This window comes from Microtus pennsylvanicus, chromosome X, assembly GCF_037038515.1.
Source record: "Microtus pennsylvanicus isolate mMicPen1 chromosome X, mMicPen1.hap1, whole genome shotgun sequence".
Taxonomy (NCBI): Eukaryota; Metazoa; Chordata; class Mammalia; order Rodentia; family Cricetidae; genus Microtus; species Microtus pennsylvanicus.
In genome coordinates this window covers 11,295,420-11,310,963 of record NC_134601.1, presented here as the reverse complement: position 1 = coordinate 11,310,963, position 15,544 = coordinate 11,295,420, and the positions used below count along the sequence as shown (strand labels likewise).

General features: G+C 50.4%; 1 protein-coding gene across 1 annotated transcript; it reads left to right on the top strand.

Annotated features, from left to right (window-relative positions):
* The first annotated feature begins 7,209 nt into the window (after positions 1-7,209).
* LOC142841665 (X-linked lymphocyte-regulated protein 5C-like) lies at positions 7,210-14,963 on the top strand. The gene is made up of 8 exons (XM_075958563.1): positions 7,210-7,315; positions 7,816-7,885; positions 8,766-8,800; positions 9,909-10,026; positions 10,781-10,880; positions 12,193-12,291; positions 14,692-14,796; positions 14,889-14,963. The coding sequence occupies exons 1-8, from the start codon at positions 7,210-7,212 to the stop codon at positions 14,961-14,963; spliced, it is 708 nt and encodes a 235-aa protein (XP_075814678.1).
* Positions 14,964-15,544: the final 581 nt, after the last annotated feature.

The following is a 15,544-nucleotide window of genomic DNA, read 5'->3' as shown; positions in this document are numbered from 1 at the left end:
AATGTATCTGTAACCAGGAAAGAATGGCTTGTCCCCATTGTCATGGCAACCACAGTGTCATAGGAAAAACGTTCTCCCCTAGTAAGAGGCCAGTTCTCTGTAGAAATCAGGAAGGAGGCTGCCTGACTGTTCACTTACATCTCTGTCACCTAGTTCCCCCACCATCCCCTGCAGCTGCACGCATGAAACAGAGTAAGCATGCACACAACGACAGAAGACCATGCTGCCTGCCATTCCAGGGTGCAGGGGCCTTGGTGCTGGGCTTTGACAAGGGGCCGGGACAAGGCAAGACAAGAGCTGACAGGCTCCGTTCTACCTTCTACTATAATAAGATCAGGCAGGGGCCAGGTCTGAGAAGGACACCTTTTCACCTGACAGAATTTGGAAGGAAGGCACTTTGTCTCTCCAGCTGGAAATAAGTGTTCTAGGTCACTTTGCAACAAATATGGAGGACTGTGAACCTCCAGGAAATCAGGTGGCAGCATCATTCCCCCCACCCCTGTCCTCACAAAAAAAAAATTACATGGTGAATCTCAAGCAGAAAGGAGAGAGAACCCACTTCAAATGGCAGGAAGCTTTGGAAACCTCAAAGCCATGCACAGTGACATATTTCCTGCAGCAGTGCCACACCCCAAAACAAACCCAAACAGCAGCCATCTAGGAGAAAAGAAGTATTCAATATCCCCAGGCGGTGGAGGCTATCCCATTTAAATCAACACACCACACACACTCACACACACACACCCCACACACCACACACCACACTCATACAAAGACACTCTCACACAGACATCAAACAATACACACACACACACCACACAAACACACTCATACACAGACACACTCTCACACAAACACCAAACAATACACACACACACCACACACACCACACAAACACACTCATACACAGACACACTCTCACACAGACACCAAACAATACACACACACACACACCACACAAACACACTCATACAAAGACACACTCTCACACAGACACCAAACAATATACACACACACCACACAAACACACTCATACACAGACACACTCTCAAACAGACACCAAACAATACACACACACACACACACACCACACAAACACACTCATACACAAACACACTCATACCCAGACACCAAACAATACACACACACCCACACACACACCACACACCACACAAACACAGACCTCTTACACCTGCTTCAGGTAATGGCAGAACAGAGGACAAAGTTAAGTTTAGGGGAAAAAAATTAGGACCAGGGAATTGAAGGGGGTGTTTCTGACTGTTTTTTCCTGGAACTCACAAGAATTCTTAGGGTTTGTGAAAAAAGAAGTTTCAGACATATACATTGTATAAACAGTAGCATATTTATGTCAGAATGGCTGTGACAGATATTATTGAACAATGAAATGTGTTACGACTATGGAAGCCAGCGTGTGAAAGAAATTTGATAACTTGTGTTTATAACTTGTGTTTATAAAAGCTCACACCTTTATAACCTGCAGGTCTTGTATTTGTATTTTACTGAAATTTGTTTGGTGAGGTTGTCCTTTTAAACTGACAAAACCTCTCAGCTGTCAAACTGCATCAGAGATCTTTGAGAAGGATGAAATTTTACTTGAATTACTGATTAAAATACGACAGAGAACTTACTTGTTTGGCACCTAGACCTCAGGATTCTCCGTGGTCACTGAAGGTCGCATTTGCCTTTTGATGTTTAGAGCAGGGCCTGCCAGGCTCCAGAAGATCCTGTGGGCTACGAAATCGGTAGGCAGATAAGCCTACCTTGACCTGAGCAGCTAGGCTGTCGATTCCAGAGATTCTTTTCGTGTCTGGAGATCCTCAGTTCAGATGAAAGGCAGTTTTTCTCGGTGGTCAGCGCTTGGCAGTCGAAGCAAAGTGTGGATGGACGTTGTTCTGTGCCCATTTGCTTTCTGTCTTCTTTGAAGGAAGTAGAGTGCTGCTGCTAGGAGCCAACCTGTCTCTTTTTGTTATGAAAAGTTTATTAATAATTAAATATTTAAATGCCATGTCTCCCAGATCTCAGAGCAGTTGTGGGCCGTTTATCAGGTGGAACTACAGTATAGAATCTGCCTGGAGAGCCGGGCCTGAGCTTGACTGTACCGGCTCTTAATTTATCAGGCAAGATTTACATTTGTAAAATGACAGAAAGAAAGAAAACTGCTTGCAATAGAAGGTTAACGGCCGAACTGACAATAGTAGAGAACATCTTACTACATTTTAAATGAGGTTTGGATCAAATATGAAGTGTTTTTGTAAGAAACTTAAAAGTACATGCCAGCATAAAACATAAGACTTACTGTTTCTGCAGTCTGAAATGAGATGCAATGAACAGACAATTATAACAGTTAATGGTAAACACAGGTGCACCTAAGTTACATGTATGAACATACACACAGAGGGAACAGGAATTGGGCAAAGTGGATGTTCTTGGTGCGGCCAACCTAAGGCGTGCCACTGCACAAAACACACAAGCAACAGAGTCAGCACTGGGGGAGCAGACAGGGAAAACTTCAGTAAAGATGACAGGACTTGGTCATCTACCTGGCTCTCAGTTAAGATGTCGGTGAAGTCATCTGACCTCAGTTAAGATGATGGTAAGTTCACCTGACCTCAGTCAAAATGGCAGCGGGACATACAGTGTATGGAAAAGCCACGAAATTTGAGCTGCAGGGATTTTAAGTTTAATAAAAAGAGAGACCCAGAGGTGTGATCTGCCCTGTACCGAACCACCATACCACAAGCCGTGGTGGGGAGCAAAAGGCTGGAATTGAAAACAGCCGCCTCATGGATCCGACCAATCTTGTTGGCAGCAGTAGCGGTGGCAGGGGCAGTTTGAGGACACTCCTTCCGTTTGTTTGTATGTTGACAGTAGTTAAAAAGCTCCCATAAAAGTGGAGCCTGGGGGACACTGGCAGAGTGAGGGAAGGAGCTGAAGAATTAGGACATTAAGGCCTGGGGTCTTAGGGCCTCTAAAAGGCACTCATCCCAGGGAATGGCTGGATTGACGGACATGGATGAAAGCCTGTGAAAATGGTGACACCACAAGGCCTATAGGGGGACATCTCCCATCTAAAGGCAGGTGCCTAGGCTTCAGGGCCCGCGAGGTGATCATGGGCCTCACTTCCACCCTGGAGTGGACAAGGCTCAGAAGGGATGTCTGGGAAAGCTTCGTGAAGGTGCTAGGGACCCCGAGGCGTGAGCAGGACCGCTTGTATGCCCTGCAGAGACTCGGGGCCTTCCACATGGCTCGTTCAGTACCCTTTGAGCGTTCCCGCCATTCCGCACAGGTCCTTACTTCCACATGTGTGAGCATTGCAAACAGGGAGCAGAGGTGTTCCGGGCACTTTCAGCCCTTTCTAGGTGAGTTTCCAGTTTGTGCACGCACAACCGAAAGCTCCAAGTCAAGTATGCTTCATTGCAGGGTCGGTCTCAAGACGGACCAGCGCCAGCCTGGCTCACATATGCTGACATGGTTCTCTATAGAGGTAGAACACCTCCCCATAGTGAGGCCAACCTAGGATGCCGCCCCCTCCCTCGCCCACACGGAGGACAAAGAGGTAAGGGAGTCAGTCTGAGGATTGTGGAGAGCTGAGTCCCTCTGGGTGAGTGAGTAGTTACTGAAACCCAGGTTAGTCTCTGAGATGACGTCCTGAGCCCAAATTCCCCAGTGGAGTGGAGGAGGCCTGGAAGGGCTGTGTGGAAAGCTCTGATAGGAAGCAGGGACTGAGAAGAGTGGGCGGGACTTTATGTGTGCTCACAAAGGACCAGGGACCTGTCACACGGCCCTTTCTGATGTCTGGGCCAGTGAGACATTCATCCGGGCCCACAGGTCCACAGTTGTGCTGAGTCAAAACACGAGTGTGGGTGTTTAAGGTCCTCCCGAGCCTTAAAGGGAAATTTCCCCTCCACGCGTGTATACGTGCGTGCACGCCTGCGTGCGTACGTGATTGTGCGTGGTTGTGGGCGGGCCTAAAGACATTGGACAGGAGCACGCATGCTCAAGCGCCCACGCTTTTCCACAGAGGCCGACGACTTACCGGAAGTGAGAACTAGCTGGCTGTGACCGCTGCCGAGGGGAAGCCGGGTTTCGGGTCGCCCTCCCGAGGCCATTCCTCTAGGTGAGTGACCAGGTGTTAGGACCCAGGATCTTCCCTGAGGTGGTTGATGCCTGGCTCCTGAATTCCACACCACATCTCCGCTCCTCATGGCCCAGGTTCCCGGAGGAAAGTCTAGGAATGCTTTGTGAGGGACGCGGGACTGAGAAGCGCGGACCAGAAACACGGGTGCTTGGGGAAAGACTTAGGGACTTCCCCATGGCCCGTTCCGAGGTCCCTGGGCACTTCCGATGTCCTCCGGGACATCCGTGGAGGGCGGGCCTAGGTGAAAGGGGCGGTGGGTGTTCAGGTCCTCGCAAGCCTTAATCCGCTCTATTCCGGGACACGCGTGTGCCACCCAAGTCACGTATGTGTCATTGCCCCGTGGGCCTAGCTAGGTGTGTCGCACCTTCGTGGGTAAGGAGGGTCTGTGGGGATCAACGTGAATCCTGTCCTCCTAGGTTTGTGACGAGGTATGAGGCCCCAGGAGAGCCCGTGATGTCCAGAGCCTCGCTTCTGAATGTGACTGGAGGAGGCCAGATTGAGCAGTCTGAGAAAGCTGTGCTGGGGCCCTACGGCCTAAGGGCACTGGGCAGGGCAGTTTTGCCTGCTGCTGGAGGGACTATGGACCTTCCAGGAGGCACCTTTTGTACCTCTTGGGCATTTTCCAGATTGGTCCAGGGCAGAGAGCTAGACGGGTGGGCACACCGAGAAGAGGAGGTGCTCTGGGCCTTTCCCACCCTCAATAGATGGCGTTTCAGCCATCTGTGACTGCAAGCCCAGAGTCCCTAGACGTGATTTCTAGGTGAACCTTACCATGGAAGTGGAAGAGCCTTGGTTAGACCCTTGCCTACCCTCCTTTCCGCTCTTCCAGAATCAGGGATTCTTAGGTTCAGGAAGTGAGGACGAACTAGGTGTGATCCCCCTCGAGTGGAAGGACAGTCTCAGAGGATAGAGGTGAAGCAGGTCCACCTTGGCGAGTGACTGGTCACTAAGGCCCGCCATGGTGGCCCTTGAGGTGATGTCTGGAGCCTCCCTTCTGCATCAGACTGCAATCAAGGACAGAGGGGAGATCTGAGAAAGCTCTGTCAGGACCGCAGGGCCCTGAAGGAGTGGGCAGGACAGCATGTGTTCTGGTGAAGGAAGTCCTGTCCCTTCGAGCCCCCGTTACTGCAGTTCCCGGACCAGTTGTGTGCACCTTCAAGTCCAGGTCAACACACAAGCTTCCTTACTTGCATGGGTCTAGTCCTTTAGCTCCTTGCAGCAGGCTCATCCATGCATGCCTGCATGGTTCTCCACCTGATCACACATCATCCCATTCGGGGATGTGGGGCCCACTCAGGTGGGACAAGCTTCCCAAGGGAAGAGAACTCTCGGGGAAGTGTGGCTGAAGTGTGGTCACATTATCTGGGTGGGTCCCTCTTCTGAAGATCTGGTGGTTCCAAAATCAGAGTCAGCCTGGATCCACAGTACTTGGTGCTGTATCACCTACCACACACGCCAGGCACTACCCCACCCCCACTCTGCCACACACACACACTCATACACACACGCACACACACAGACAAACACACACACTCTCCTCGTGTCTGTGCACCAGCTGGGCCCACATGCGAGGCATTTCTCATGCACACGGGTTGTTCCAGCCAGTAGGAAAGCATGCTTGTGGAGGCAGGCAATGGTAGGTGTTACCTTCCTCTAAAGAGAAAGAGGTTTCTGAGGGAAAGGTCTTGGAGTAGGCTCCTCTTGGTGGGTGACTGCTTATTCAAAGAGAAACTGTGTCAGAGTGTGCGGAGGTGATCAGGCTTGTGCCTGGAAGATCCAATCTTGGCCTGTGAGGTGACTTGTCGAGGGGCAAATAGAAGGGCCCCCGGGGGCTGCACTTCATCACAGAGGGGTGTGGATCGTCATGGGGCTCCTTACAAATGCCACGGTGAAAAGAGTAACGATCCCCATGAGATCAAAATGAAATCTGTCTGCAGATACCTTAGTTATTTAGCAGATGTTGGTTCAAACTTCTAGAGACTGACCCCAGGCGGGTTGTTTTTGACACGATTAAATAAAGCACAATTTGGGGGAAAAAATTTCTGGTAGCGGTGATCTCAGTAATATGTGCAGGATGAATATGGAGGCCTGACTACATAGAAACTCTCTTGCAACGTACATGTGACCTCTACCACGAAGATGGGTTCTATAGCTTAGGGACCTGGGGTCTGGTGTGTCTCAGTCACGCGGATACCGTTGAGGTCACCAGGCTGTAATGTCCATGGGCCATCTCCCCTGAGGATGGGCTTTGTTGACCGAGAAACCAAACTAAAGTTGAAGGTCTAGGGAGGAAGAGTCAAACATAATAATCTGGGAGATCCGGGTGTGGTCTGGCTCTGCAGGCAGCACAGATCACCAGGCTGTTAACAGCATCCTCTCCAGGTCTTCTGGTGGGAACAGACGTCGGCATCCCTTCTGTTGACGAGACAAGCCTGGGTGCTTACCATTCCTAGTTCCCATAGTGCTTGTCTGTGAGCACAGGGGCCTCATGCCCATTTACAGGCTGTGTGTCACTCACTGTGCGTGGGTATATTGGCGAACCTCTGCATTTGCCTCCATTGGGTCCTTCAAGGATGTTGGAGTCCATGTGTTGCTTCTGAGACATGCAGACTCAGAGTGGGTAGGGATTTCAGCTGAGTGTTCAGCAGGACTCGAGCGTGAAGTGCAGGGACTTGGCTCCAGTGACCCCATTGGCCATCAGTGGGCTGGTGTCTGGATTAATGGCCACTTGGTTTGGGGGCCAGCCCAAGCAGTCCTATCCTGGGGGCAAGAAGTCAGCAGAAAGGGCCGAGACTGAGGGCTACAGGGCTGTGGAGAGCTCTGCATCCAGACAGAAAATTGGGACAGAATGTGATTGGATGTTGCGGGATATCGGTGTCATCCTCCTACCTCCCCTTGGCTGCAGCACAGAGAGTGCCAGGACTCATGGCCACAGCCTGTGCAGTCTGGGTCCCTGTTTCCATTGCAACCACGACATTCTTCTCGGTGTCTTTACTGTCTGTGTGCACCAACATTTCAGGAGTCGTCCCCAGCCCCGCAGAGCCCCAGCCATGTCAAGCAAGGAGCAGAAACATACAGAGAGAAGTGCCAAGCGCCCTAGGGTTGATCAGAATCTCCCACCAGATGACTTGCAGAACCCAGGTCGAGTCACCCCCGGTAACAACTGATATGGGGTATATGGGTGGGGGGGATCCTAACCGAGGGGGGACATTCTGCTACTCCTTGACGGGTGGAGCACTGGGGTGGCCTAGTGCTCACCGGGTCTTTCCATGGAGTTCCAGGTGTGGGTGTGGGGATTCGCGTGCTGAGAAGTGATTCTCAAGCATGCTCTGGGTTTCTGTCCCCACCCGATGTTCTTCCCCGTGGCTGAGGTGCAAGGGAGTTGGCCTTGGCCAACAGGCCTCTGAAGAACCTGTGGGCCACGGTGGTTTTCCTTGCAAGGCTTGTACAAACACAAGTACCTGCTGTCCCCAGACTCAGGCCTAGTTGAATTTCACCTGGGTGGGACTGGGGTGGGTCATGAGTTCCTGGAAGAGTACTTTCAAACTGCCCTCGGCGATGGACTCTGTGGACCCCAGACTGAAGCTGTTTCCCACGTGCGACCATGAGAACAGCACACTTCATTCACAAAGGTTTTTCCTTTCTTCTTGGTGCAGCAAACAATCCGGCGGCTGGTACCAGTGAGATGGGCAGCTGTTCCTCAGGATCAAACGTGCAGGAGGCCAGGTGATGTCTTAAAGCAACTTTGGCCTGACCCAGGAGGTAGTTTCAGTGTGGTTTTGTGCAGAAACTTCTGCCCTTTTCTGGGAGACGGCTACAAACGGAGAGTTTAGTGTTTCGTGAAATAAGCCAGCACCAGAGACAACAGTCAGCTGTTTTCTCTCATTTGAGGATCCCAGATTATAAATAGGTCCATAAAATGATATCACCCGAACTCAGAAGGGAGACTGGGGAGAGGCAGGCAATGGCCAATAGAGGGGAAGGTTTGAGGAGTGGAGGCCGACTCTGGAGGTGGAGTGTGGTCACGTGGCATGAAGGTTGAAGAGACACTGCTGGGTAATAGAGGAGGAGTAAGTAGTGGGATGGGATTGAGGAAGGAGAAGAGTGAATACGGCTGTAGTTCACGAAAGACGGCTGGGCACATCTTTATGAAACCCGTCAGTGCTGTACAGTGAGTGGGCTCCGGTCAACATGTAGTATACACACCCCTAGGCTGTCACAACGTAACACAAAGCCGCTGCTTGCGGAGAGGAGACTCTTTGTGGCGCCCAGTGCAGTTGGGCTGGGAAGGCCAGGGATGCAGTTTTCATGAGTCATCCAGCACCCAGCCTGAGGTTGGTTTCCTGGGGATATGGCTGACTTTGAGTCACCCACGCTCCAGTAAGTAACCCTTAACCGTGTGCCCATATGTATCTGCAGTGAGCTCTTTGGTTCACTGTGAAAACCTGAATAAAGGAATAAGACCAATGACCCGGGAGAGGCAAATCCGACTTTGCCTCACATGAGCGCTGGTCTCTCCGAAATCGCGTGCCTCGCCTGCCTTTCCTTCAGAGCGAAGTTAGGATGTTTGTCCTCAGTTAAGGATTCTTGTGTGCATTTTCCACAGGGAGCCTGTTCAGAAGAGGAGACGGGATTTCAAAGGTGTGTTTGAGCAGGTCTTGCTAGTCCAGGAGCTTTCTTTCCGACCCTACAACTCAAGTGTGGTGAGAACGTGGTCGCCTGTCAACAGGACAACAGGAGTCTGTTAACAGTTCTGTCACTCAGGGGATGGATTTTTATCATCATTATTAATTTTTGGAAGAGTAAATTGCCATTGTCGTCTAGGGGCTGCCTTTAGCTTAACTTTTCACTAGCTGCTCTGAACAGGGGGATGTTGCAGCTGTCACTGAGGCGGGGAGAGGGGGAGAGAGTCCTGCTTCCTGCATTGCACTGAAGATGATGGGCAAGCAGGTTGATCTCTGCTTTTTATCTTACTGCACGAATGGTATGTGGCATTTCAGCAGCTGTTTTTCACCTTCTGAATTAAGTCACTTTTCTGGCTTTCCAAAGTTGCCGTCCTCCAGGAACCCCTGCCCAAGAAAGGCTTGGAGAGCAGCATTTAGGCCTTACACACCCATGAGCCTGTCAGGGAATGGTGAAGGCAGCCAGGCCGAGGCCCGGCAAGAAGAGTGTCATGGCGTGTGAACGAACATCAGCATCACGCATGCACACTAGCTTGTGGTCTGTTGTCCACGGTAACCAAGTCAGAGTACCACACGCCCCTCAAGCTGAGACAGCTTTTTTTATTACTTGTGTAGGTGACCCTAAAACAGCATTACAAGAGAGACATCGTCAATTCTTTGCCGGTGTATAGAGTCAGTTCATGCAAGCAAGGATGTCCGACAGCATTCCTTCTTTGTGGTGCAAATGAACTGCTTGGTTTTTGAGGTTTCCAGAAAACGGTTTGTCAGTGGTGGTCACTCGTCAAAGCACGATGCCCCCATTTCTGTATTGCTAGCACAGACGAGGTAGAGGCGGGAGAATCCAGAACCGGAGGTCGTGCTCGCTACCTCTCAGGTTTGAGACCGGCCTGGGCTACGCAAGAGGCGGTCTAAAATTTAAGAAAAGAAAAATAGAACAAAGAACAAAATGAACACCAGATCTGTACATACTCCTTCCTGTTACCGTGTAGGTGGTATGTCAGGGATGAAAGAGCGCCTCTTCCTGTGGATATTTGATTTAAAGTGATACCATTTCCTTTGTCGACTAGGGGACATTACCCGGTCCTTCCTGGCAAAGAGGAAGCAGTTTGAAAAGGATATACATGCCTCTTTCAGAATCCTGAATGCAAACCTCTACAGTATTTTCAAAGCGCAGCAGAAGTCAAGGTAAAGTTGTGACCGACCCTCTGTAAAGGAAACCTGTACAGCTTTCGCTCTTCCTTCCAAAGTCACTCCCGCCTGCCATTGTGACACTGCTGAGTGGAGTCGCTAATGGGACCTAGGTAGCACTGCATTTTCTCTGTGAGCTAGTCCTGTCCATAGCTGGAGGACCGCCCCCCTCGTTTATGCCGCTCAGGTGTGTTAGCTGCCGCAGAACTGGTAAGAGAACAGTTCCTCACTTCTCAGATGACAATACAGATAATGTCCTGTAAGGAAGGCTAGGCCTCTGTGGTCCTCAAAACTGTACCTTTTAGGATGTGCCATCGGCGCTCTCTTTAGTAAATCGTCGTCCCAGTGTGGGGAAATGGTTCTGTGCACTCTTTGTGTATGTGACTCCGAGAAGATGAAGGGTATGTTGCCTTCAGTACACGGACTTGGGCTTTCAGGATCTCTAGGTTACTCCATAAGGGGAAGGGAAGATGAATCTAATTTTAAGCCAGAAATGCAATCTTGGGAAACTTATGCCTCCGAGCATCCTCGGTGTGCGAGAGGGAAGACGCACAAAGTGATGACACCTGTAGCAAATTAAGACAAGTTCTTCTGGGATGAGAGTGATATTTCCGCCTCTCAGGAGACAATTTAATTCATGTCCCCTTTCTCTTTTGTGCCTGGCTCTTGTCTCAAAATGTGAAGTGTGTGCGTTCTTGCCGTAGCCTCACACAGCGTGACAGCGCTCAGTAATTGTGACTGTGTTTCACAGGCAAGAGCTTCACGCCATGCACTCCCAGATGTTTGAGTCGCTGCATCAGGCGTGGCTGGACGATGTGGAGAGTTCAAGGAAGCAAGAAGATCACCTCGCTGTGAGTGTCGCTCTTAGCTTGGAATAGAGCCACCTTGTCTGTTTCCGAAGTGGCAGGGCTTTGGTGCTTCGATGCTGCTGCCTAGTGCCACGGAAAGGGACCTGACAGGACAGGACGGGACATGAGCATAGGGAGACAGGGAGGGTGGTGCTTGTGTCCCCGAGAGACTAGCCATCCTCTCCAGCTTGCTTCTTTTTCTGTGGAGGGGTGGTGTGGTCATGGCTTAGGAGCCAGCATAGGAGGGAGGCGGAGTAGGCACTGCTTGGAGAGCACAGGAGAAGGGATGGGCTTGGGTGCTCAGAGGGAAAGCTATACCATCCCTGCAGTGCAGATGCCAAAGGTGCAGGACAGGGTGAGGGTGCGGTCCCAGGTAGACTTCTGACACAGTGACGAGGGAGGCAGAGTGAGAGCAGTCCCTGTGGCTGTGGCAGAGCAGGTGCAGGCTTAGCGTTCAGAGGTAGCTAAGTGTTCATGGACACAGAGTAGTGCTGTCTTTGAGGAGTCTTTCATCCTGATGGAGGGCAGGGCGGTAGTCCCAAAGATGCTGACTTCCAAAAGTAGGGAAGCAGAGCCTGGAATCTGAGGGAGATGGAGACAGATTCCAGTCTGGCGGTGAGGAGCATGTTCTCCGGACCCCACTGATTGCCATGCCGCCATAGTCCTGCTGCTTGCTCCTCATGAAAGCTCAGAAAATAAGTCACCTCCCTGCCTCAGTTTCCTAGGAGGGTGAAAGCAGAGCCGTGAAGAATCCCCGCCTTTCTAGACTTTGTGTATCGAGTGCTTGCAGTTTTTGACATGTTGCTGTGGAATGTTTGACCACAGGAGCTGCAGTATGTTTGCTATTTGTATTCCCTGCCCTTCTTATTAGGTCGATAATACAGTGATGGGATGATGTCACACTCCGGGGAATGACTGATTGATGAAGAACTTTGGGGGGGGTGGGGGTTGGGAGAAGGGATTCCTTGGAAGCTAGAACGTGCCCTCGTGTCTTAAAAATACTTTATGAATAAACAAAGGAACGTTTTGTGCTTAATTTTGGCGAGTGAGGTGGGACTCCACAGATGAGGTGGGGCTTATGTTAATTTCAAACTGAATAATGATTTTATAGTATTTTTGCACCAGCTAGACGGACTATCTCTCTCTGTGACAGGTCAGGTCTTGTTATGTTGCTTTTGGCACTGAAGGGCATGTCTTCAAACGCGTTCTTGAAATGTCAGCACACAAAATATCACGGGAAGCGATTTCTGTGACTGGCAGCAGGGTTGGATGTTCCGTTGTACTGACATTTTGTCATTCTTCTCCTACGTTTCAGCTTATAACTTGGAAGCAGATGAAGATTTTACAGAAAGCTGTAGGGGATCACGAAACCATGATTGGAAACGCTAAAGATTTACATGACACATTTTTGAAGGTCTGGTAGATTGCACTTGTCAACAGAACACACCCCTATGCCATGCCACGTGTCTATAAAAGGAGAAGACAGATTGGCCCTTTCTCAGCTTGTGGGAGAAGTAATTAGTTTTGCAGAGCATGATCACACTCTCTTGGGAAAATTTTCCCCACACCTAGGAGCGATGCTAAGGTTTGTTTGACCTGGGAAGCCGATGACAGTGTCGGGGGCAGCTTTCTAGCACAGGAGCTGGTGATGAGAGCTCTGCTTAGAGAGGATCGCAGTGCATCGCAGTGATGAGTTATGGACCTCCGGTGACATTGCGATGGAGATTGGCACGTCTGGGGATCCTTCTGGTTTTCTCTGACTGTTTGGATTGGACAGATGAGTGAAATACACAATGGGCAAGGGTAGCTTTTATTTTCTTTCATACATTTATTGCCTTCCGACATTAGCATTGTTCTCCAGTGTTGGTGGTCATGTGTTTCAGCATCTCCCCAAGAGATGTGGGAAATGAAAAAACTGGTAGAGGGTTAATCCTCTTTGAACTGCGAGCTGGCAGTTCTACCCTTGCTGAAGCTCCAGGTCCTAAGTGCCCTGTGTATATCCAGGGATTGAAGCAGCCCTTCAATGGGAATTCTTTTTGATGCTCTCATTAAAATGCTCTGTGAAAGATCTCTCCTCAGACCCGACTCAGATGCCCTATCTAAAGTGTTCCATGTGTCATAGTAAATTGAATGTTTTAGGATGCTGGCGAGAAGCTAGGTCTGTCTTCTCTGAGCAAGTGTGAGTACCCCTGTTGGTACCCTAGTGAATATTCCTAGCACCCCCGTGTACTCCAGGAATGTGCCTATAAGCCCAGAGTGGTGAGGGTAGAGACAAAAGGATCCCTGGGGCTTGTGGGACCACCAGAACAGTCAAACTGTAAAGCCTCGTGTTTCGTGAGAGACCCTGCCTCACAACTTGATGTGGTGAGGGGTTCTGGAAGGCGCAGGTATTCCCGAGTGCACACGTATGCTTGCAGACATGTACGCATGAAGGAAATCACTTTGAATTTTTTATGACCTCTGGTCGCCATACTCAAACACCCGTGCATGCAGAAATACAAGTTAGTATTCAAGACCTTGAGAGCCACCTACATACATCTAGGCCTTTAGGAAGAGCTTAAGAAAGGGAACATGCAGCTCTAATGCAGCTGAGTACTGCCTGGGAGCCTGTTGGAAGAGCCACCCAGAAAGGCTCACTTCTAACTGTGGGTGCTCAGTGTGAGCAGCAGCAGTAGCTCAGAGGGAGCCTTGTGACTGGGTTTCTCTGGCTTCCCAGGTGGTCCCTTCTGCCCTGTGCTCTTTCTTCTGCCTCTCTCGCTCTCCCTCTGCTTCTACACCCAGGCTTCCCTCCTTTCCTAGTCTTCAGTTCTGCCTCTGAGAGACTGTTGTCCTGAAACACTGCCTTTCCCTCTCCCAGATTTCCCGGTGGCCTTCTTGCTTTGTTCTCTCTGTTTCCTGTGTCCTCCGCACAACACCCTCTACCACATACACACACCCACACACACACACACACACACACACCACACCACACACCCACACCTTCTTGAAAGCTTCACTGGCTGCTTGCTTCTGTCTCTCCGTCTTCCCTCCCAGAGTACCAGCTTCCCCTGAAGTGACTCCCATTCCCTGCCCATGCTTTGCTTCTGTTTTGTGCCCAGAAAGCACCATGTGCGCTGTCTTCCTTAATGTTTCTACTGTTTGCAGTCGCCATCTGTGTCCTCTTCAGCCACCAGCCCAGCAAGCTCCCCTTCCATACCTGTGTTCAGCTAGTATGCAGGTCATCTGTTCCTAAGCTGCTCTGGACCCTGGGAATAGGGCAGGGACTGGACAGGCGTTTTGCCCTTTTCTGGACAGAGGGCAACATACTTCTTTCTCCTCTGTGTCCACCCCTGCAGTGTCCTTTGAGAGAACAGAGGGAGTTGAGTCCTGGCTTGAGCTTTCCTTAGACCGAAGGGTCGTGGGATTGCACACTGTGTGTTCTTCAGTGAAAACCACATTCTATGGGCATGGCAAATGGCTCCTTCCTCTGGGCAGCCTTGGGGGTGTCCAGTGTGGGAATCCGTGGGGAGTCTCCAATGTGGGCCCATGCCTGGCCTCCCAGGTCTGCCCCACGTGAGGCCTTTAATATATCTCCACCCATTTTCCAGATAAGACCCTTTGCTGTTCTTGTCCCACAATGATACCACCTTAAAATGGGGGACTGGAAGGTTTTCTGAAGTAGAGTAACTCTTTAGATGTGGTGAAGTAGCCACTGTTCTTACTCTGAATTCCTAACAAGCATCCTTTGGATATGCAAAGTCGGTTCTTTTAAAATTACATGAGGTGAGGTGTCAAGCCAGACTCGAGTGGAGATTTGTTCGTTTGTTTGTTTCAGAAAGCCAAGGACTTGCATGAACATGGCAAAACTCTCATTGGTGGCGAAGAAAGTGAAGTGAAGAAACAAATCTCCAAGGCACAGGACAGAGTTATCATGGAAAGTGTAAGTCGTGGGTCTGTAATGCTGTGTGCCTCGGGATGGCTTCCTAAGGGCAGAGATGGAACAATGACCCCTAACTCTCTGTTTTCCCACAGCAAGAGCAGGATGTGTCGGTAGTTGAGACGTACCTTCAGTCCCTGGTCCTTGACAGCTGTGAAGAAACCTTCTGAAGCTCACCTGGAGGAGGCACAGGGAGCAACAGCCGTGCCCAGAGGGTCTTAGTAGTAGTCAGTGCAGCTCCTTTCTCTTTACTTTGTCGGTTAGAAATAAGACTGAAACTCTGTTGACCATGAAGTGAACCCCAACAGTTCTGTGAGTAGCAACATTTAAGGGTGGACCCTCCTGACCCTGACATTCTCCCCAGCAGGGCCAGTTACATTCAGGAAGCCAATGTCATTTGATTTTACGATAGGCTGCTTTGGTTCTCTGTCACCTGCCCAAAGTGAATGTTACCTTGCTTATTTCAGGAAGAAATAAATAACGGTGGGATCCGCCTTTCCGTGCTTGCTTTCATTCATTCATGAGGTCACAGAGCCAACTACATTGCAAATGGGCCTTTACAGGAAAACCAGCCCCCCCCCCTGCTCACTCAGGCGTACAGTAGAGCACAACTCGTAGTTTCGTGCTCAGATGCGCTAGACTGTTAACAGGGTTCCCGAGGCAGAGCCAGATCTTCACCTGTTGGCTCAGAGCTTGCAGTGGGGCTCTGGCTTTTCCCAAAGACATCCAGACTCATTTCTGGCATTATTCT

What these genes read in the sequence shown, in the direction of transcription:
- LOC142841665 (XM_075958563.1), top strand. Translation starts at nt 7,210, where the DNA reads ATGTCAAGCAAGGAGCAGAAACATACAGAGAGAAGTGCCAAGCGCCCT. An exon ending in AAAGCGCAGCAGAAGTCAAG is followed by an intron (nt 10,027 to 10,780) that starts GTAAAGTTGTGA and finishes TGTGTTTCACAG; the next exon opens with GCAAGAGCTTCACGCCATGC. An exon ending in AGCAAGAAGATCACCTCGCT is followed by an intron (nt 10,881 to 12,192) that starts GTGAGTGTCGCT and finishes CCTACGTTTCAG; the next exon opens with CTTATAACTTGGAAGCAGAT.